We start from the raw sequence: 21,857 nt of genomic DNA on the forward strand, positions 1-21,857 counted from the left end.
TTTAATTTGGTTTTAGTAATTCATAAAAAATAAACTAGTGGTTTTCAACCTGGAAAACTGTTTATAAAGTAACTGTTATTTGATGTATCTCCAAAGATCAAGCAGTTATTTTGAGAGTAGCATACTTTTTTTAAATATAGGGGTTTTTTTAAACAAATATTTTTGCTGTTGGGGAATTTTAGCTTGTGTTGGCCTTTATACCTTTTGTCCACCAATGTTGGACAAACAAGAGTAATATCCTTATCGGAGTCTGGCTTGGGACTCGTGTGCATGATCTGAAAGATAAGTTTAAGCTTTGAACCTCAATGTTACCATATGTGTCCAGCCATGTCATGTTGCCACTGGCAGCTCCTATGACTGAAGATACCAATTTTGGGCTGGCCATTTCTCCTGCAATAGTCCTTGGTTAAGCGTTGGAGGAAGAGAAAAGAAGCAGGTGATTACCAAAGGTACACAAAATTGCTGGAGAAACTCAGCAGGTGCAGCAGCATTTATGCAGCGAAGGAAATAGGCGACATTTCAGGTCGAAACCCTTCTCAATTCCCACGCCCGGCCCGACCAAGCTTCCAACCTCATCGTTCCCCAGCCCCGCACGGCCCGTTTTTACCTTCTCCCCAAAATCCACAAATTCGGCTCCCCCGGCAAACCCATTGTCTCTGCCTGTTCGTGCCCCACCGAACTCATCTCCACATACCTTGACTCCATACTATCCCCCTTGGTCAAATCCCTTCCCACCTATGGTCTAGACACCTCAGACACTCTCCGCCGCCCCCACGCATTCCACTCTCTAGGCCCTCACCCCCTCATCTTCACCATGGATGTCCAGTCCCCTCTCCCAGGAGATTATCAAATCCAGGACTTAGTGCAAATAGTTTTTAAAACAAAATGTGTTTCACTCAGTGATAATTGCTCATGCTTAAGGAGTTAAAAATATGATTCCAAAAGAGTTTCCCCAAGAAAGATAAAATGCTTGTTAAGACCTCTTTACATGTACAGGAAAACAAAAGTGTTTAAATAGGTACTAGAGAGATCCAAAAAAACTATACTTACAATTCATCCTTATTGGACCCTTTCATATCTGTAACATTGGTCTGTACAGTTTATGTCCCAAGAATATGCCAAGTGATAACGACACTGTTTTGTTTTAAGAAACAGCTTAATTATGATGGTTAATAAAATAAATGCCTCTCATTTAATTTTGAACGTTTTTAATACTGGTAGAGGATCTAATTAGTGTCATTCTGTTTGTAACCAATTTATTTTCATGATTTATTCCGCAGAATTCAGTCTGATTTTCTCTTAAATCTTTCAAACCGAAACTTGAATATCCCACATATTCTATATCCTGCACAGTAAAATCAATTTACACTTACTAATTTATTTTCCACACTGCACATTCTTATGATGTGGGTTATGGGTATATGGAACGAGCTGCCAGAGGAGGTAATTAAGGCAGGTACTGTAGCACCATTTAAAGAAGCATAGGAATATGGATAGTAAAGGTTTAGAGTGACATGGGCCGAATGTGGGCAAGTGAGACTAGCGTAGATAGGGGGTCTTGGTGGACATGGGCATGGGCAAGTTGAGCCGAAGGACCTGTATCCGTGCTGCATAACTCTGTGGGAAGACACTGGAGAACATGCAGGAGCACAGAATGTGAGAAATCGGGAAGATGTGGACAGCGCGAAGAGGAGGATTGGAAGAGTCTATCGTAATTTTACTTACTATTGGGAAATGTTCTGTAGTTGTCTTGGCGTTGAATGTGGAATTGAAAAGATCATGACTCAGGTTGTGGTGTGGGCCTTTTATGCTGACTGCTTCTGTACAAACTGAACTAAATGTAATAGCAATTAAAATATATTACAGAAAATGAAATCAATTCTGAAATGGCATATATAACAAGTTTGCACATTATATTGTTCCAGATAAAAAGTATTTTATGATGTCAAAATTAGTATAAATTAGATTTTCAACTAAAAATGATTGATATGTACTCCTTGCATACAATAGCACTACAATATAAAATCTCCCCTGGCATCAATGCAAGTTAATACACAACTTATTTTAATGTAGTCAGCTATAAAATGCTTACTATATTCATTTTGTTTGTTTCCACTAGAAAATTGTTAAACTTTTACCATTCTAATCATGAGTTGCCACAATACTAGACAAACCATTTGAAGTGTCATCTCTAACCACATTGGTAAATGGAATCACCAATCGTCAGAATAAAACATTCTTGAAGACACCGTATCTAGCTGGTGTTCATGGGCTCTAGTTTGCTTGCAAATGTTTTTTTACCACAGGAGTCCATTAAAATATGAGCAAAGGTTAACATTTAAATTTAATTATTTGAGATACATTTAAAAAAAAATCTATTTTAAAAGTGCAGGAGATTAGAATCCTTTTGGATTTAAATTCCTGTTTACTGGGCAAAATAAAATTAGATAGGTGGCATTAGCTGTTATCTTCCACAGTTTCTTACAAGACATGAAATTTAAATTAACCCGTACATTTGCAATAATCTTTTCAATTTGGCTGGTTTACAACATTCTAAAAAAGCTCGAAACCATTACATTACCCGAGCATGCTGCCATTACCTATCTTGTCCAGTCAATTTATTGCACAATATTTTATGTGCCGCTTAGTATATCACTTGGAGGAATTGCATCTTGGCATTAAAAATGTCTTTGTCAATGTGGTGTGATATTACTACTGTGTTACAATTGGCCCATTGGCAATAGATTTGTTGCAGTAAAACTTATGAATGCCTTACCTCTTGGTATATGAAGAATCTGGACAATGATAAACAATGAATCCTGAAACTTATCATGCAATATTTTCCTAATCTATGAAGATGCGGATATTTTTCAAGTCATATTAACCCAGCATAATCTAGAATTACCCAGCAGTAGAAGGCCACCAGCTTTTGCTATTCATGTTCATTAAATCAAACCTTTAAAAATAATACTGAAACTTTTAAAAGCATGAAAATAATGAAAAACATGCGCTTAAATTCAATCAGATTAATTTAATGTAAATCATCTTATTGAGGCACAAGAAATTAAAGTTTCTGGAATCTTGAGTACAACACAGAAGAACTCGGCAGGCCAAGAAGCATCTATGGAGGGAACGGGCAGATGATGTTTTGAGTCCCGCTGAATACCTTCAGCATTTTGCGTTTAAGTCATCTTAAACCGAGATCCTTTGGAGACTTTCCTCCACATTGAAATTAATGCAATCTGTTAATGAATATTCAATGTCCCTTTTAAATGTATGTTATGTTTACTCATAAGTGCCCTCTAGTCTCTTCAGTTAAAGCTGCTCATATTTCATGAATTTCAATAAGACTTTAAATAAAGTGGCTGGAAGATTCATGTGAGGGACAAATAGATGCTAAAAGAATAAAGTAGAAGTTTGTATACTGATAAGTAGAATGTGGTAGGGTCAGAGAATTTAGTGCATAAAACATTTAAATCAAATGATGGGAAAATTGGAGATGAATGAGTATGACCAATGACAATAACATACATAGTTGCACATTGATTAAGATCAGGAATTAAATGTTCCAGAGTACTTAAGGTTAATAAAAGAGAAACAAAATAGAAATAGAGGTGCTAACATTAGTTTGTGCAATGTACGGATGGGTGTGCTTGAAGAGGGAGGTGTAAAGGCAGTACCAACCACATTGAAGCAACAGGCAAGGAAGGACACTGAAGCCTCAACTTCCTCCAAAGACTGAGGAAATTTGGCATATCTCCAACGACTCTTTGATACCTCTACAGATGCACTGTTGGGTTCTACCCTTGTCATTTGTTCTTCTCCCTGCCTCCAATTGGACAGAAGATACAGAAGCTTGAAAGTGTGCACCACCAGACTCTGGAACAACTTGTTCCCCTCTGCTTACCGGGCTTCCAAATAGTCCTTCCACAAGTTAGGGTAGAGTTTGGATTCTCCAACCTAACTCATTGTGGATATTGGAATTTGTCTGTGGAACTGTTATGCACCATGCTGAGAACTATATTCTGCACTCTGCATCTTTGTCATTGCTCTACATATTGCACTTGACTTTGGCTTCATTGTATTCACATATAGTATTATTGGATCTGATTAGACAGCATGCAAAACAAATCTTTTCACTGCACTTGGTACATGTGACAATAATAAACCTAAATCTACTATTGGATGGTTTTAGCCCTGAAAAACTGGGTATGGAATTAGTATCAGAGAGGAAATGAGATAACAAACAGCATGAGGGGCTGGAGTGATTTATAGCTCCTTAACATCAGCAATATTGTTGAACTAAGAAATAAATCAAAAGATAAGATGAACGTGAAGAAAAGAAGGCGTAATAAGTCATAGGAGAAGAATTAGGCCATTTGGCTCATCGAGTCTACTCTGCCATTCAATCATGGCTGATCTGTCTTTCTATAATTTACCCTCATTCTCCTTTTTCCCCATAATCTTTGACACCCTTTCTAATCAAGAACCTTTCAATCTCTGCTTCAAAAATATCAAATGACTTGACCTCCACAGTGTCTGTGGCAATGACATCCACAGATTCACCACCCTCTGACTAAAGAAATTCCTCCGCTTCTCCTTTCTAAAGGTGTATTCATTCATTATGAGGCTGTGCCCTCTGGCCCACAACTCTCCCACTAGTGGAAGCATCCTCTCCACATCCACTCAATCCAGGCCTTTCACTGTTCTGTAAGTTTCAATGTGGTTCCCCCTCATCCTCATCCTTCTAAACTGGCCGAGAGACGTCAAGCACTCATCATACGTTAATCATAGAAAGCATGAAATTATGTAGAGATTGAGGAAACCAAATTGACCTAAAATAATCTGAAGTTTGAATTCATTCAAGGCAGCTCTCTCGGGGAATATGTTGTGGAGCCAACTCACCTAAAGGCAGTTTTTAATCAGATCTTGTGTAATGAGAAATCAACAATTTCAGACTGAAGATTCTCCAAGGATAAGTGATCACATTTGGGCAGTTTCCCATTGCTCCTGGCCTTTTGAATGTGCTTTGGCTTCCAGCATGGTCCTGGATATAGTCTTCTGCTGGGAGCTTGGCTGCCAATTGTTTGGCAACATCCATTCTCCTTCCCATTTCCTTCATTGCTCCACCTCTCTCATTCACTGCTTTTTCTTTCTCCGTTTAATTCCCTCCCCTTGTTACTGCACCTCATCCTCTCCGGCATCTCCTCATTCTCCTCCCTTCTCACCAAGCCCATGCCAAGTCTTCCCTTCTCTGTCCAGTAGTAAAATGGAATGTATTTCATTTTGGAAAGACACAAAAAGTTGAAGTTACTCAGCGGGTCAGGTGGCTAGGACATGGAAAGGTGATGTTTTGGGTCGGGACCCTTCTTCAGAATGACTGTAGGGATGAGGTGAGAGAAAGCTAAAAGAGTGGAGGGGCAGGACAAAGCATAGCAGGTCACCCTTTGTGTCTTTCCTTGGTAAACCAGCATCTGCACTTCCTTGTTTCAACAAGCATTTCATCTTGATCGATTTTTAATATATGTTCCCATTTCCCAAGTGTGTCGTCAGAAAAAAAAATGCTTTGTTAATGATCAGTGATGTTGTTATTTCACATGAAATTGGCTTCTGACCTGGACATTTTCTTCGTGTTACATTTAACAAACCTTTAAAATATTTTTTGAAAAATATTGAATGTTATAACTGATTTTTTTTAAACCAGGATTACCTGCTGCCATCTCCCTTTCCAGAGTAAATGGTTGTACGTGGGCACAGAGCGAGGAAACATGTACGTTGTAAATATTGAGTCTTTTGTCTTGTCGGGATACGTCATCATGTGGAATAAAGCAATAGAGCTGTAAGTATCATTCATAAACCAAGTACAGAATATTATTGTGGAAGAAAAGACACATCAATTTACAATGACAATCAATGCTAAATGTCTAGCATAATTTAAATTCATGCAATCCAAGCTCACCAATTTTGATATGTGTGTGATTGGTTAAAAGCAGATTTAAAAAAAAAATTAATGTGATTTTCATGATTCCCTATGACATTGCAATGCATTATTTTATAAGATAAGAATGAGTTATCAAAATGCTATTGAATAATTGTAAGGCCAATGTTAGCCTCAAGAAATAATTAAAGCTTGGGATACACTTTAATGATTTTATCTGTGAAGATATTTAGTTGGAGATATTACTAACAAAGATATTGTTAGTGAAGAACCAGGATCTCCTTTCGGTCATTTAGGACAATTGTAACAATTTCATTCAATAAAATTAGGGCTGGACAGTGGTGTTGCTGTCATATTGTGGCAGAGAACGAGGTTTGATCCTATTACGGATGCTCTCTGTATGGAGTTTGTTCGTTTTCCCTGTGACCGCGTAGGTTTTCTCCGGGTGCTCCGGTTTCATCCCACACTCTAAAGACATACAGGTTTCTAGGTTAATTGGCTTCGGTAAAAAATTTAAATTGTCCCTAGTGTGTAGGATAGTGGTAGTGTATGGGGTGATTGCTAGTCGGCGCGGCCTCGGTGGGCTGTAGGGCTGTTTCTGCACTATATCTCTAAAGTCTGAAGCATCTTTCATCAGATGGCTGCAGAAGTGGGCCCAATGTTATCCTAGCTGTGCCGGAAACAAAAATTACCAATAAGGGTTCTGTGCCTGAATCTGGATACTTCAGTAAATTTGATGCTGGATTGATTAGTCAGAAAAATGGGCTTAACTATTGACGGTTCTCTGAGATATATTTGTGAACCATTTTGCTCATTTGAAGTGACAATTAGGGACTGACAACAAATGCAGGCGTTGCCAGTGTTTGTGCATCTGGAAGACCGTTTCCTAAGGGTTCCACAGGGCTCAGTACTCAGTCTCTTGCTTGGTGTGATGTATAAAGCAAGATAAGGAAGTTTGCAAATCATACCAAAATTGCCCATGTGATTGATGGCGATGTAGACTATTTAGTGTGGGTAGATATAAACAATTGGATCAGTTGATCAATGTAGCTTAATTAAGAAAAAGCATGTGAGATGCTTTCATTTGTTAGCTGAGGCATGGAATATAAGAACTGGAACTTATGTTATAACTGCAAACACCATGTATACTGCAGCTTGAGTGTGGTGCACAGTTTGTGTTATCACACTATCGGATGATACAGTTGTATTAAGGAGAGAATACAAATTTACAGGGTTGTTGCTGGAATTGGAAGCATAGCGAAAGGGAAAGGTTGAAAGGGCTGAGACGATTCCTTTGGAAAGCAGGAGGTTAGTGGAGACTGAATTGAGGTTATAAAATTGTGAGGGCAGAGCTTGAATAAAAAGGAAGGACCAAAAGGGGTTTAAAAACCAGGGGAGCAGATTTAAAGTAAAAAAAATAGAGGGGAGGTGAAGAAAACATGTTTCATCCAGAGAACTGGCAGTCTGGAATTCTCTGCCTGACCAGATGGTAGAGGCTGCAAACGCCATCATCTGTAAAAATGAGATTTTCCCTTGATGAGTTGGGATCTGTACTACTACCAGTTAAATGGCGGAAGGGAAGTTCAGGCAAGGGAGGCATTTTCAACTGGTCAAATGGCGGTCACCTGCGTGGTTAATTATGTATGTTCCTGAGCCCTATAGTCCTGAACCTAGCTTCCTTTCTGCTTCATCTCCAACATTCTCAGCTCAGACATGGAGGTGTTGCCTGATGTATGTACAGCATCTATTTCCATTTACAACTTCTCAAATAATGAAATAGACCTGCAGCACTATCTGGATAACAATAAGGTTTGAACTAATGAATGGCGGATTAAATTCATAAAGCAAGTCCTCCACAACACTAGCTCTAAGCAAAACTTCAACCACTTCCCATGTTATTCAATGACATCGCTGTTGTCATATCCAACTCGGCATGACTGTAGACGCAGCAGGCATATGTGAGGGTCTTATTGTTTTTGTCAGAAGATTTTATTGTGACAGGGAAATAGTTGGCTAACAGAACTGGAGATTCATGTCAGGACAGATCTCCTTTAGAAGTGCCAATTTGTGAAAAATGCCGACTAACAATCATGCATCTTACTTGTTTCTCTTGTGTATCTTGTATCACTCTCCAATGCAATTTACATGAACACTGTGTATCTAAACATCAGAAATACATACAGATCACTGGGTACATTTTGTCATGAGGTGCAACAAGATTCGGGGTTTTGTGTACGAGTGTAAGCTCAAGTGTGCATCGGATGAAAAATTGCAGCTTTTTGAGGAGGCTGATCCATTCAATCACACCTGTTTATTGGTTTTCATGGTATGGTTCCACCAGAAACCTCAGTGTATGTGTATACCACTGGTACTAGCTAGTTAATCTCCAGTGTGACAAATGAAGATGATTTTGGGTGACCTTGGAAAACTGATCAGTTATTACAAGTAGCACTATTTTTTATCAACAAGCACTAATAGGAAGACCAGGTATGCAGATGTTGACTGAGATGTTGACATGTTTATGGGTGACATGTAAATAGAAATGCAAAAGATGGGAACATTGAAATAGTCCTTGGCATTTGCACTTAAAGCAAATAGTTCTAATCACTTTTCTGTTCCCGCATTTTCTTTATCCATCTGTCAAGTCTGGTGTCAGTGGCTATACTGTTTCTGTCTTAAGCCTTGGAAGTGAATTCCACAGCTCCACAGCGCTTCAGTTAAGGGATTCTCATGCAAAGCAGTAGCTTATTTGTTTGCTGGGAGGGGTATGAGGAAGGAGGAACTACAGGCCTAAAAACAAATAATAGAAACATATAGAGTAGTGGGAAAAAATATAGAAAATTTAGAAAATAGGATGTCAGGCAGCATTTGTGAAGAAGCAGAGCCAATGCTTCAACTGATTAACATTGTACCACATCATAAGGGATGAGTCCAGAATAGTAGCCAAAACATGCATGCAAATGTACACAGAAGGATTTGGGTTACATTGGCAAACATTAGGCAAGTCAGAGCAAGCCTGGACACCAAATCGTAGAAGAGATGCTAAAAAAAAGTCAGCACAGCCCTTCGAATCAGCACAGCCATTCAAAATGATCATGGTTGATCATCCAAAATCAGTACCCCGTTCCGGCTTTTTTCCCATATCCCTTGATTCCCTTAGCTAAATCTAACTCTCTTGAAAACTCGTTTCGCTTTCCCCTGACTCTCAGGCTGAAGAAGGATCTGGACCTGAAGCGTCACCTATTCCTTTTCTCCAGAGATGCTGTCTGATCCGCTGAGTTAGTTTGGGTTTTTGTGTCTATCTTCGTTTTAAACCAGCAGTTCCTTCCTACACTCTTCCTCAGCAGTGTTAGTCTACACAATTAACATCAATAATTGTCATTCTTATTGTAAAAGACAAGATAGAATAGGGAATTTGAACAAGGAGACCTGGGAGCCAGGAGGTTATGAAAGGTAAATACGTTGATCAGTCCTGATGAGATATCTGAGCTGTGCAGCAACTGTTTTGAGGGTTATTGCCCTGTCCCACGGAACAAATTCATTCCAAGAACTCTCCCGAGTTTAAAAATAATCAAACTCATGGTAAGCACGGAGAATGAACGTAGTGGGTACGTCGGAGCTCGGGGACGTCTCTTAGCGCTAACTGGAGGTACTTGGGAAGACTCACTAACGGCAGGTAAGCACGGGAAGACGTGTGAAGATTTTTCAACACAAGTGGCCTTTACCGTAAATCTCCGAGTTCGAATCGTGGCAAATTCGGGAGAACTCTTGGAATGAACTCGTACCGTGGGACAGGGGTTTAAGGAGTGTAGGACTGTCATGGCAAGGTTTATGAGGCTGTTGCAACCAAAGTTAGTGGAGAGCAGCAAATCAAAGACGATTAGCACTAAGGGAGAAATAAAGTTGATGTAGTGTTGAGTGAGCTGAATCCAGGGCAGAGTGGGATTGACAGTAATTGGTTGAAGCTGAAGAGGTGTGGTGAGAAATTCCCAGCCTAGTGGAGAACAAATATAATTTCCAGAAAACCAGCCTAGAAGCATTCTATTGCTTAGCATAACATTCTCATTCCCTGTGCAATCAAATTTTATCAAACTTAATTGCATTTTCATGCATGATTAGGTCTCTGATATAATTATATTGTGCATTGAATGAAAACAATGTTTATGATAAAAAATTCTAGTGTACTTTTTTAAATTGCAGTGCAGTTCTCTGGAAGGAATTGGCCATGGGTGGTGATGTCAATCAGCATGTGAAAGACAATTAATGATCCATATAATTTATCACACAAAAGTAATTTACAAACTGTGCAGGCTTCACCTGCAAAAGCAGACCTTACCCAGAGAGTTTAAGGTGTGTTGCATCAGCGGTCTGTCCTTAACAATGCTCCAGGGAATCTGTCAGTGGTTATCCAGGATCCTTCATGATTATGGTGATTTTATTTTTTGCAACAATCTCACTGATTTCTTCTCGTCCACCTGTACAATCTCCCATCTACTCACCTCCTCGCCTACCCTTTCCTCTCCATCAATGCATCGAACAATTTCTAGTTTGCTTAGCGAAAGAGAGAATAAATTTTACTAAGCACAAAAAATAAAAAATATGGGAGTGTGCAGTAAAGCCCCAGGTATTAGCAGTAGTTTGGGACTTGACAACTCAGTCTGCACAGGTAACTTTAATCTTTGTAGCTACAACTTGTGCTATGTCTGGAGAAGAGCTCTGAATGTTGCACAAAATGGGGTGCATTTTTGTTGGTTGGACAGAAAGAGTTTGAGGTTAAAGATTATTTCAAATAATCTAATGAGCAAATATAGAAACAGAATTAAGCATTTGGCTTCTGAGTCTGTCCTCTCATCAGTTACATCATGACTTTCCCATCCATGCTGACTTGAACATTCTGCCCAACATGCGCCTGAAGTCCTGCAAACCCTTCGGGTCTGCCGTTAAATCCCTGGAAGACTTTGACTCCAAGACTGAGTGGCGCAGAGCCTGGAAAGATGTCAACACCAACAACAGAGAGGTCACCACAGACCTCACAGACCCCACAGTGAAACCACCAGGTTTTGACCTCCATAGCAAGCAATGGCTCATCCTGAACAGAATCCGCACCCTCCATGCAAGAAGAGCCCATCACCTGCATAAGTGGGGAATGACAGACAGCCCTGCTTGCGACTGCGGACATCCAAACCAGACCATCCCACACATCGTGAATGACGGTTCACTGAGGCCTTTCCCTGGTGGCATCAAAGCCATCCACCCAGTAACTGATACTGTCCTGGCCTGGATGTCTACTCTTGATCTACAACTTTAGGCTGTGCACACCATACGCAAGAAGAAGAAGATGATTGATCTGAGTACAAGCTCTTTTTCATTTCATCCATTTATTGATTGCAGTGTTTATAGCAATACCAGAATTTATTGCCTTTCCCTAATAGTCTTGGAGAAGTTGCTGGCGAATCACTGGCTTGAACTGCTGCAGAGCATCTGATGAATGTACATCCTCACTGCCCTTGCTTTAGTACACCAACAATTGAACGACCCCCATCACACACGCTTTCTATCTGTGAGATACAGCTGCAGCCAGTGGAAGGATTTTCCTCAATGTTTTCACGGACTGTGTCGGTAGTGGGTGGAGCGCAGCACCTCACAAACCAGCTACACACTCACCCCACCAGCCTCCTCCTTTCCTATCCATGAAGTAATCTGCTACTCTCATGCTAACCTGATGAGCCACCTCAGAACCCACAACAGGAGAGTGGAAGATAAGCTCAATTCTGTGAACCTGCCCGAGATAGAAGACTATAGAGTCACAGGAAACTGCAGATGCTAAAACAAAGCACTGGAAGGACTCCGTGTGTCAGGCAGCTTCCGTGGAGGGAATAGACAGACAATGTTTTGGGTCGGGACCCTTCAGACTGCAATGGAAATGTTGTCTACCCTTTCCCTCCACAGATGATACCTGACCCTCGGAGTTCCTCCAGCACTTGTTTATTGTTTAAGGTAGAAGACTACTGGGGTAAACTTCCAAGTTGTCAGATAGATGGCAATGTTGTGTCTTGTTAGGAACGAGTGACTCACCTTTCATCGTCACCTAATGAGGGATGTTGTCTATGTTATCTAGAGTTAGATAGAGCTCTAGGGGCTAGTGGAGTCAAGGGATATGGGGAGAAGGCAGGCACGTGTTCTTGATAGGGGACGATCAGCCATGATCACAATGAATGGCGGTGCTGGCTCGAAGGGCCAAATGGCCTCCTCCTGCACTTATTTTCTATGTTTCTATGGGATCTGTGATTTCACAAGCAAACATACATGCCCTTTTGGGAGGATAATTGTGAATTTTCATTCCTGCATCCATAGATAAAATTCCCTAAATCACGTCTTTAATTTTAAGCTTGTGCTGCATTTTTTTCAATTTCTTCTCTGAAAAAAATGTTTTCCAAATGCAATATTTAGTTACTAGTGTCATATTTTGGGTGATAGAAATACCAAATTGCTTTAAAATGGTGTGTAATACGACTTCTGACAGAGCGACCGCAGGCAGTGAGACTGGGCCTGCACCTGTCCTCCACTATCACCCTGAGCACCAGCACACCACAGGGCTGTGTACTGAGCCCCATGCTCTACTCCCTCTTCACACACGACTGTGCTCCCGCATTTGACACCAACACCATCGTCAAATTTGCAGCCGACACAATGGTGATCGGGCTGATCACCAACGGTGATGAAACAAAATACAGAGCGGAGGCGGACTGATGCTCACGTAACAACTTGTCCCAAAACACCTCCAAGACCAAGGAGCTGATTATTGACTTCAGGAGGTCCCATAATGGGGAATACGCCCCAATCTCCATCTACGGGGACAGTGTGGAGAGTGTCCAGCTTTAAGTTTCTGGGCACTCACATCTCAGAGGACCTCACATGGTCCACCAACACCGCTGCACTGGTCAAGAAGACACAGCAACGACTGTTCTTCTTGAGAACATTGAAAAAGACTGGTCTGCCCCAACAGCTGCTGACAACCTTCTACCACTGCACGACAGAGAGCTTACTAACGTATGTCATCTCTGTGTGGTATCTCAGCTGCACGGAGGCGGAGAGGAGAGCTCTTCAGTGCTGATACATTGCGGTGAACTGAAAGTTAGGTTTGTTGTAATGGACAGAGGTTTTTGATGGAGGCCAGGAGTGTAGCTGGGGGGAGTAGAAATAGGAGGATATTGCAGATGAATACGTGGCTTGAAAAATGGTGCAAGGGGGAGGGATTCAAAGTTTTAGGGCATTGGAATCAGTTCTGGGGGAGGTGGGACCAGTACAAACAGGACGGTCTGCACCTGGGCTGGAATGAAACCAATGTCCTTGGGGGAGTGTTTGCTAGTGCTGTCGGGGAGGATTTAAACTAATGTGGCAGGGGGATGGGTGCAAGAGCAGAGAGGCAGAGGGGTGTAAAATGAGGGTAGAAGCAATAGGTAGCAAGGTGAAAAGTAAAAGTGGCAGGCAGACAAATCCAGGGCAAAAATCAAAAGGGGCCACTTTTCAACATAATTGTATAAGAGGTAAGAGTGTTGTAAAGACAAGCCTGAAGGCTTTGTATCTTAACATCTTCGTAATAAGGTGGATGAGTTGAATGTGCAGATAGTTATTAATGAATATGATATAGTTGGGATCACGGAGACATGGCTCCAGGGTGACCAAGGCTGGGAGCTGAACATCCAGGGATATTCAATATTCAGGAGGGATAGACAGAAAGGAAAAGGAGGTGGGGTAGTGTTGCTGGTTAGAGAGGAGATTAACGCAATAGAAAGGAAGGACATTAGCTTGGAGGATGTGGAATCGATATGGGTAGAGCTGCGAAACACTAAGGGGCAGAGAACGCTAGTGGGAGTGGTGTACCGGCCACCTAACAGTAGTAGTGGAGTTGGGGATGGCATCAAACAGGAAATTAGAAATGTGTGCAACAAAGGTAAAACAATTATAATGGGTGACTTAAATCTACATATAGATTGGGTGAATCAAATTGGCAGGGGTGCTGAGGAAGAGGATTTCTTGGAATGTATGCGGGATAGTTTTCTAAGCCAACATGTAGAGGAACCAACGAGAGAGCAGGCTATTCTAGACTGGGTATTGAGTAATGAGGAAGGGTTAGTTAGCAGTCTTGTGCGTGGCCCCTTGGGCAAGAGTGACCATAATATGGTTGAGTTCTTCATTAGGATGGAGAGTGACATTGTTAATTCAGAAACAAGGGTCCTGAACTTAAAGAAAGGTGACTTTGAGGGTATGAGACGTGAATTGGCCAAGATAGACTGGCAAATTATTCTTAAAGGGTTGACGGTGGATATGCAATGGAAGGCATTTAAAAACTGCATGGATGAACTACAACTAGTGTTCATCCCAGTTTGGCAAAATAATAAATCAGGAAAGGTAGTGCATCCGTGGATAACAAGGGAAATCTGGGATAGTATCAAAACAAAAGATGAAGCGTACAAATTAGCCAGAACAAGCAGCCTACCAGAGGACTGGGAGAAATTCAGGGTCCAGCAGAGAAGGACAAAAGGCTTAATTAGGAAAGGGAAAATAGATTATGAAAGAAAACTGGCAGGAACATAAAAACTGACTGCAAAAGTTTTTATAGATCTGTGAAGAGGAAAAGATTAGTTAAAACAAATGTAGGTCCCTTGCAGTCAGAAACAGGCGAATTGATCATGGGGAACAAGGACATGGCAGACCAATTGAATAACTACTTTGGTTCTGTCTTCACTAAGGAAGACATAAACAATCTGCCGGAAATAGCAAGGGACCGGGGGTTAAATGAGATGGAGGAACTGAGTGAAATCCAGGTTAGCCGGGAAGTGGTGTAAGGTAAATTGAATGGATTAAAGGCCGCTAAATCCCCAGGGCCAGATAAGTTGCATCCCAGAGTACTTAAGGAAGTATCTCCAGAAATAGTGGATGCATTAGTGATAATTTTTCAAAACTCTTTAGATTCTGGAGTAGTTCCTGAGGATTGGAGGGTAGCTAATGTAACCCCACTTTTTAAAAAGGGAGGGAGAGAGAGAAAACGGGGAATTACAGACCAGTTAGTCTAACATCGGTGGTGGGGAAAATTCTGGGATCAGTTATTAAAGATGGGATAGCAGCACATTTGGAAAGTGGTGAATTCATTGGACAAAGTCAGCATGGATTTATGAAAGGTATGTCTGATGCATCTTATAGAATTTTTTGAGGATGTAACTAGTAGAGTGGATAAGGGAGAACCAGTGGATGTGTTATATTTGGACTTTCAGAAGGCTTTCCACAAGGTCCCACATAAGAGATTAGTATACAAACTTAAAGCACATGGTATTGGGGGTTCAGTATTGATGTGGATAGAGAACTGGCTGGCAGACAGGAAGCAAAGAGTGGGAGTAAACGGGTCCTTTTCAGAATGGCAGGCAGTGACTAGTGGGGTACCACAAGGCTCAGTGCTGGGACCCCAGCTATTTACAATATATATTAATGATCTAGATGAGGGAATTGAATGCAACATCTCCAAGTTTGTGGATGACACGAAGCTGGGGGGCAGTGTTAGCTGTGAGGAGGATGCTAGGAGGCTGCAAGGTGACTTGGATAGGTTGGGTGAGTGGGCAAATGCATGGCAGATGCAGTATAATGTGGATAAATGTGAGGTTATTCACTTTGGTGGCAAAAATAGGAAAGTAGACTATTATCTGAATGGTGACCGATTAGGAAAAGGGGAGATGCAACGAGACCTGGGTGTCATGGTACACCAGTCATTGAAAGTAGGAATGCAGGTGCAGCAGGCAGTGAAGAAAGCAAATGGTATGTTAGCATTCTTAGCAAAAGGATTTGAGTATAAGAGCAGGGAGGTTCTACTGCAGTTGTACAGGGTCTTGGTGAGACCACACCTGGAGTATTGCGTACAGTTTTGGTCTCCTAATCTGAGGAAAGGCATTCTTGCCATAGAGGGAGTGCAGAGAAGGTTCACCAGACTGATTCCTGGGGTGGCAGGACTTTCAAATGAAGAAAGACTGGATAGACTCAGCTTGTACATGCTGGAATTCAGAAGATTGAGGGGGGATCTTATAGAATCTTACAAAATTCTTAAGGGGTTGGACAGGCTAGATGCAGGAAGATTATTCCCGATATTGGGGAAGTCCAGAACTAGGGGTCACAGTTTAAGGATAAGAGGGAAGTCTTTTAGGACCGAGATGAGAAAATCATTTTTTACACAGAGAGTGGTGAATCTGTGGAATTCTCTGCCACAGAAGGTAGTTGAGGCCAGTTCATTGGCTATATTTAAAAGGGAGTTAGATGTGGCCCTTGTGGCTAAAGGGATCAGGGGGTATGGAGAGAAGGCAGGAATGGGATACTGAGTTGGATGATCAGCCATGATCATATCGAATGGCGGTGCAGGCTCGAAGGGCCGAATGGCCTACTCCTGCACCTATTTTCTATGTTTCTATTAACCTTGAAGTCAGTGAACTTCCTCCATCCAGCTCTGTGGGTCTGTTCTCCTTGCAGCGACTGCCCAGTTACATATCCCCTACTTTCCTTCTGAGAGTTTAGTCTGAAGGGTTTTTTGACTCGGCAGATATCATGGAGGTACTCTCCAGTCACCATTGATTTAATCCTGCACCATAATCAGCATAGCATTTACGAGACTATCCAAATTAGTTTTATATGTACTCTCAATGCTTTACAAATGTCGTTTCGACTCCCCTTATACCGTTCCAATATATGAGGAATGCAAGCTTTGTTTATGCACCAGTACTCATGATTTAATTCTTGGATCCTTAATTACGGTGGCAAACCTGCTACGAGTCCCTCTCCAACCCTCGTACTCCATACAACTCTCTCTTCTTTTCTAGTAAAGCTCTTCTGTGACACTCAAAACTGAGTTCATTACTCCTGTGATAGTCTAATGTAAATTTCAATAAATGATTTAATATTCCGCTTAGTTATTGTTAAGTTTACATAACTCTTGAAACTTGTAAACTCAGTGCGTTAAATGCCATTCAATGATTAAGAACTTGTTTTTCTGTTTTGTACCTAAGTGATATGAGTCTTGTCCGCATTGGGGGTAGGGTATTGACATGGATAGAGAACTGGTTGGCAGACAGGAAGCAAAGAGTGGGAATTAACAGGTCCATTTCAGAATGGCAGGCAGTGGCCGCAAGGCTCGGTGCAGGGACCCCAGTTAGTTACAATATATATTAATGATTTAGACGAGATAATTAAATGTGACATCTTCAAGTTTGCGGATAATACAAAGCTGGGTGGCAGTGTGAGCTGCGATGAGGTGCTATGAGGCTGCAGGGTGACTTGGATAGGTTGGGTTAGTGGGCAGTTGCATGGCAGATGCAGTATAATGTGGATAAATGTGAGGTTACCCACTTTGGTGGCAAGAACGGGAAGGCAGATTATTATCTGAATGGTATCAGATTAGGAAAAGGGGAGATGCAACGAGACCTGGGTGTGCATGCTTACTTTCTGTGACTGATGCTTGTACATCAGTCACAGAAAGTAAGCATGCAGGTACAGCAGGCAGTGAAGAAAGCTAATGACATGTTGACCTTCATTGCAAGAGGATTTGAGTTTTGGAGCAATGAGGTCCTACTGCAGTTGTACAGGGCCCTTGTTAGACCGCACCTGGAGTATTGTGTGCAGTTTTGGTCACCTAATTTGAGGAAGGACATTATTGGTATTGAGGGAGTGCAGCGTAGGTTCACCAGGTTAATTTCCGGGATGGAAACTGACATGTATGATGAAAAATGGATCGACTGGGCTTGTAATCACTGGAATTTAGAAGGATGAGAGGGAATCTTATAGAAACATATAAAATTCTTAAAGGAATGGACAGGCTAGATGCAGGAATTTTTTTCCCGATGTTGGGAGAGTCCAGAAACAAGGGTCACAGTTTAAGAATAAGGGGTAGACCATTTAGGACTGAGATGAAGAAAAACGTTTTCACCCAGAGAGCTGTGATTCTCTGCCACAGAAGGCAGTGGAGGCCAATTCACTGGATGTTTTTAAGAGAGAGTTAGATTTAGCTCTTAGGGCTGAAGGAATCAAGGGATATGGGGGAAAAAGCAGGAACAGGGCACTGATTTTAGATGATGAGCTATGATCATATTGAATGGCGGTGCCGGCTGGAAAGGCCGAATGGCCTACTCGTGCACGTATTTTTCTTTGTTTTCTATGCACATTCGCCCTGTGGGTTTCCTCTGGGTGCTCCGGTATCCACCCACATCCCAAAAACGTGGCGGTTTGTAGGTTAATTTGCCTCTGTAAGATTGCATCTAATGTGTGTAGGGAATAGATGCAACAGTGGGATAACATAAAACGTCACCCCAGGGTGACGCCTGTTTGGTCGTGAGAAGTGGCCCAAAAAAGTGGCCCAATTTTCAACATTATGAAAATTTTCGCCGACCTACTGCGACTATGACGGGTGCCGGCAAGTAGCCGAAAAAAAATCCCGTAAGTGGGACAGGCTCTATAGTCTTGAGAGCTTCCCTCTGGAGGCAGGTGGAGTACCTAGGCTGGCAATAATTGTTGGTTCAGAATTGTCATGAGGCAGAAAGAGGCAAAAGCCGACTTGATTTCCCTTGTTTTCAGATGCTATATCCTGCCATGTGGCAATGCTGCTCGAGGGGATTTGCTGATCTTTATCAGCACCCAACTCTGTATTCCATGTACGGTTCCATAGCGATCTCTTGTACAGCTTTTGTTCTGACTAAGATTATCTTCTAATTGATTCATTTAAATCGAGATGGCAAGAAGAGATTTTTCATGAAAGAGCTCCTATCAAATAGAATCACAAACTAGTAATCTTCCAAACAACATACTTATATGGGTGTTTTAATGTTTCTTCAATTTTACTTTTCAATTCTTTTTGTTAAGAAAATTATATATTCTTTTGCAGGTCTACAAAAATTCATCCTGGCCCTGTTGTTCATTTAAGTGACAGCCCAAGGGACGAGGGGAAAGTAAGTAAGAAAGAAAAATAAAACCATTATTTTTTTTGAAATGTTATTTTTTTCTGTGCAGGAGCAGAAGAGTTATTTAGACTCTTGAATCTTGTAAACAAATATCAATGTCACAGTATCAATTCTTTCTGGCATTGGAACAGACACATGAATAGACAGGGAATAGAGAGGTAGGGACTATGTGCCGGCAGATGGGATCATTTAGATTGTCATTATGATCAGAGCAGACATAATGGGCTGTTCGTGTGCTGTACTGTCCTGATATCTGTGTAGTATTATATATATTTTGCAGCTGACACTTAAATCTTGCCCAGTGGTATGAATTTTTGGCATGAATTTCTGTTTTCTTGGTGTCAGCTGCAGTCAGGTACCAGTGACCATGGATTTTAACATCTAGCAACTGTGAAGCTATTGACCTTGCAGCCAATCCACAGAGGAACTGTGGCAAATAGCAGAGCAAAGGGAGAGTAGTTCCAGTTTCGTAATTACCATTTTACCGAGATCAAACTGGAGATTGGATCGTTTAAGAGTTAAACCGAAGTATCATTAAAAAATCAAAACATAATTTTGGAACTTTTAAGTAATTATTTAATAGAATGCCCAGCAACATACCCAAAATTAGTTTTTCATAGTTAGAGGTTGTGGAATCTGTATGGGTAGAGCCAAGATATTTCAGATTATACAGGGCATTATACAGACCCACGGATCTGTACTTTATCATCGGGTTGATGTTGGAATTAAAAAGGAAAATGAAGCATGTGCAATAAGGGTGCAACTGTGATCATGGCAAACATTTGAGGAGTGCATGGAAGAACTACAACATTTGTTAATTGTTATTTGGCATTAAAATAAAATGCAACGGGTGGCATATTTGTGGCTTACATGGGAAGTTAGAATCCAGGAGGTTATATAAAAAATGGCCCGAGGATTAGGAAACAGTTTAGAACTAAGCAAATGAGGATCAAAGGATCAATTAAGAGAGAAAAGTAGAATAATAAATACTTTTAATTCCCAAGAGATACACAAAAAGCTGGAGTAACTCAGCAGGTCAGACAGTTTCTCTGGAGAAAAGGAATAGATGATGTTTCGGGTTGCGACCCTTCTTCAGACTGAGAGTTAGGGGAAAGGGAAACGAGAGATATAGACCAAATGAATGAAAGATGTGCAAAAAAGTAACAATGGTAGAAGATGGAGGCGCAGGCAAGCATCGAGAAAACACACATTCCTATGGTAACGAGTCTAGGTTAAAAGAGACTGAGTCGGAGAGCAGGAGGAAACACACCGGGAGCAGCGAGAGAATGTTGCAGAACTCTCGTCGGAGAGAGGAGAACTTCAAAGTAGGCATACCTGTGGAGATTTCGCAGTGGAGCTGTCAAAAGGTGCAAGAAGGAACTGCAGTTGCAGGTTTAAACTGAAGATTCTGCAATATCCTCTCTTGCTGCTCCCCCTCTCTGGTTCCTCCGGCTCTTTACACAAGAAAGCAGTATTTGTACTCACTTAATCTACTGTGTTTAAAGAAATCTATGATTGGGTGATGCTTGAGGTTCTAGTCAAACAGGCTGGCATCATGGATGGTGTCAGGTGTATTCAAAGACATTGTGGATAGTTAGGAATGAAAATTGCATGGACTCTAGCATCAATCGCCACTGGTGGCTAACGTCATACCTCTATTAATGAACGGATGAAGGGAAAGCCTTGGAACCACAGACTGGTGAGCGTTACATCAGTGGTGGGTAAGTTATTGATGGGAATTCTAGGAGGAAAGATTGAAAAGACTAGGCTTGTATTCACTGGCGTTTAGAAGGATGAGGGGGAATCTTAAAGAAACATATAAAATTATAAAAGGACTGGACAAGCTAGATGCAGGAAAAAATTTCCCAAATTTTTTCCCAATGTTGGGCGAGTCCAGAACCAGGGGCCACAGTCTTAGAATAAAGGGGAGGTAATTTAAGACTGAGGTGAGAAAAAAATTTTTCACCCAGAGAGTTGTGAATTTATGGAATTCCCTGCCACAGAGGGCAGTGGAGGCCAAGTCACTGAATGGATTTAAGAGAGAGTTAGATAGAGCTCTAGGGGCTAGTGGAGTCAAGGGATATGGGGAGAAGGCAGGCACGGGTTAATGATCACAAGGAATGGCGGTGCTGGCTCGAAGGGCCGAACGGTCTCCTCCTGCACCTATTTTCTATGTTTCTATGAGACAGTATCTTCAGGCATTTGGAAGGACAGGGATCGCGAACATGGCATTGCGAGTGCGAAATAGTGTCAACTGGAGTTTTTTTTGAAGAGGCAATGAAGAAGCCTGAGGGCAGTGTGGTAGATGTTGTCTACATAGTCTTTAGCAGGACCATTGACAAGAGACTGCATGTTAGGCTGGTCTGTAAAGTTACAACTCATGAGATCCAAGGAAAGCTAGCCAATTGGATACAAAATTTGGCATAAAGATAGAAGACACAAGGTTGTGGTGTAGGGTTGTTTTTCAGACGAGGCCTGCTTAAGGGTTAACTGTTGATCGTTATTTATATTAACAATTTTGGTGAGAATATAGGTGATATGTTTAATGTTTGCGGATGACACTAACGCTGGTTGTATAGTGGACAGTGAAGAAAGATATCTGAGAGTACAAGGGGATTTTGATTAACTAGACCAATGGGTGGTGGAAAGCAGATGGAGCTTAAGCCATTTAAATGTCAGGTGTTGTATTTTAGTAGGACAAACCAGGACGGACATGCACAGTAAATGGTTGGCCCTAGGGGATGTGGTAGAGCAGAGAGACCAAGGGTCCACAGGGTGGTGAAGAAGTCTCTTGGCATGCTTGGGTCCATCGGTCAGTATATTGAGTGCAGGAGTTGAGTCATCGTGTTGCAGCTGTACAAGACATTGGTAGGGCTACATTTGGAGTACTGGCTGCAATTCTGGTTGCCCCGCTGTAGGACGGAAGTCGT

The 21,857-nt window shown here is 41.5% G+C and overlaps 1 protein-coding gene across 4 annotated transcripts in view; it reads left to right on the forward strand.

Annotated features, from left to right (window-relative positions):
• The window catches only part of LOC129702538 (syntaxin-binding protein 5-like), a 233,558-nt gene that overhangs the window by 88,740 nt on the left and 122,961 nt on the right, over positions 1 to 21,857 (forward strand). For 3 of the 4 annotated variants that reach the window (XM_055644284.1, XM_055644285.1, XM_055644286.1), the window contains exons 5-6: positions 5,705 to 5,839; positions 18,852 to 18,915. In XM_055644284.1, coding sequence (XP_055500259.1) covers positions 5,705 to 5,839; positions 18,852 to 18,915 — 199 coding nt within the window. The remainder of the gene's footprint in view (positions 1 to 5,704; positions 5,840 to 18,851; positions 18,916 to 21,857) is intronic. The other variant, XM_055644287.1, reaches the window with a different exon arrangement.

Source organism: Leucoraja erinacea, chromosome 13 (assembly GCF_028641065.1).
Source record: "Leucoraja erinacea ecotype New England chromosome 13, Leri_hhj_1, whole genome shotgun sequence".
NCBI classification, from domain to species: Eukaryota; Metazoa; Chordata; class Chondrichthyes; order Rajiformes; family Rajidae; genus Leucoraja; species Leucoraja erinaceus.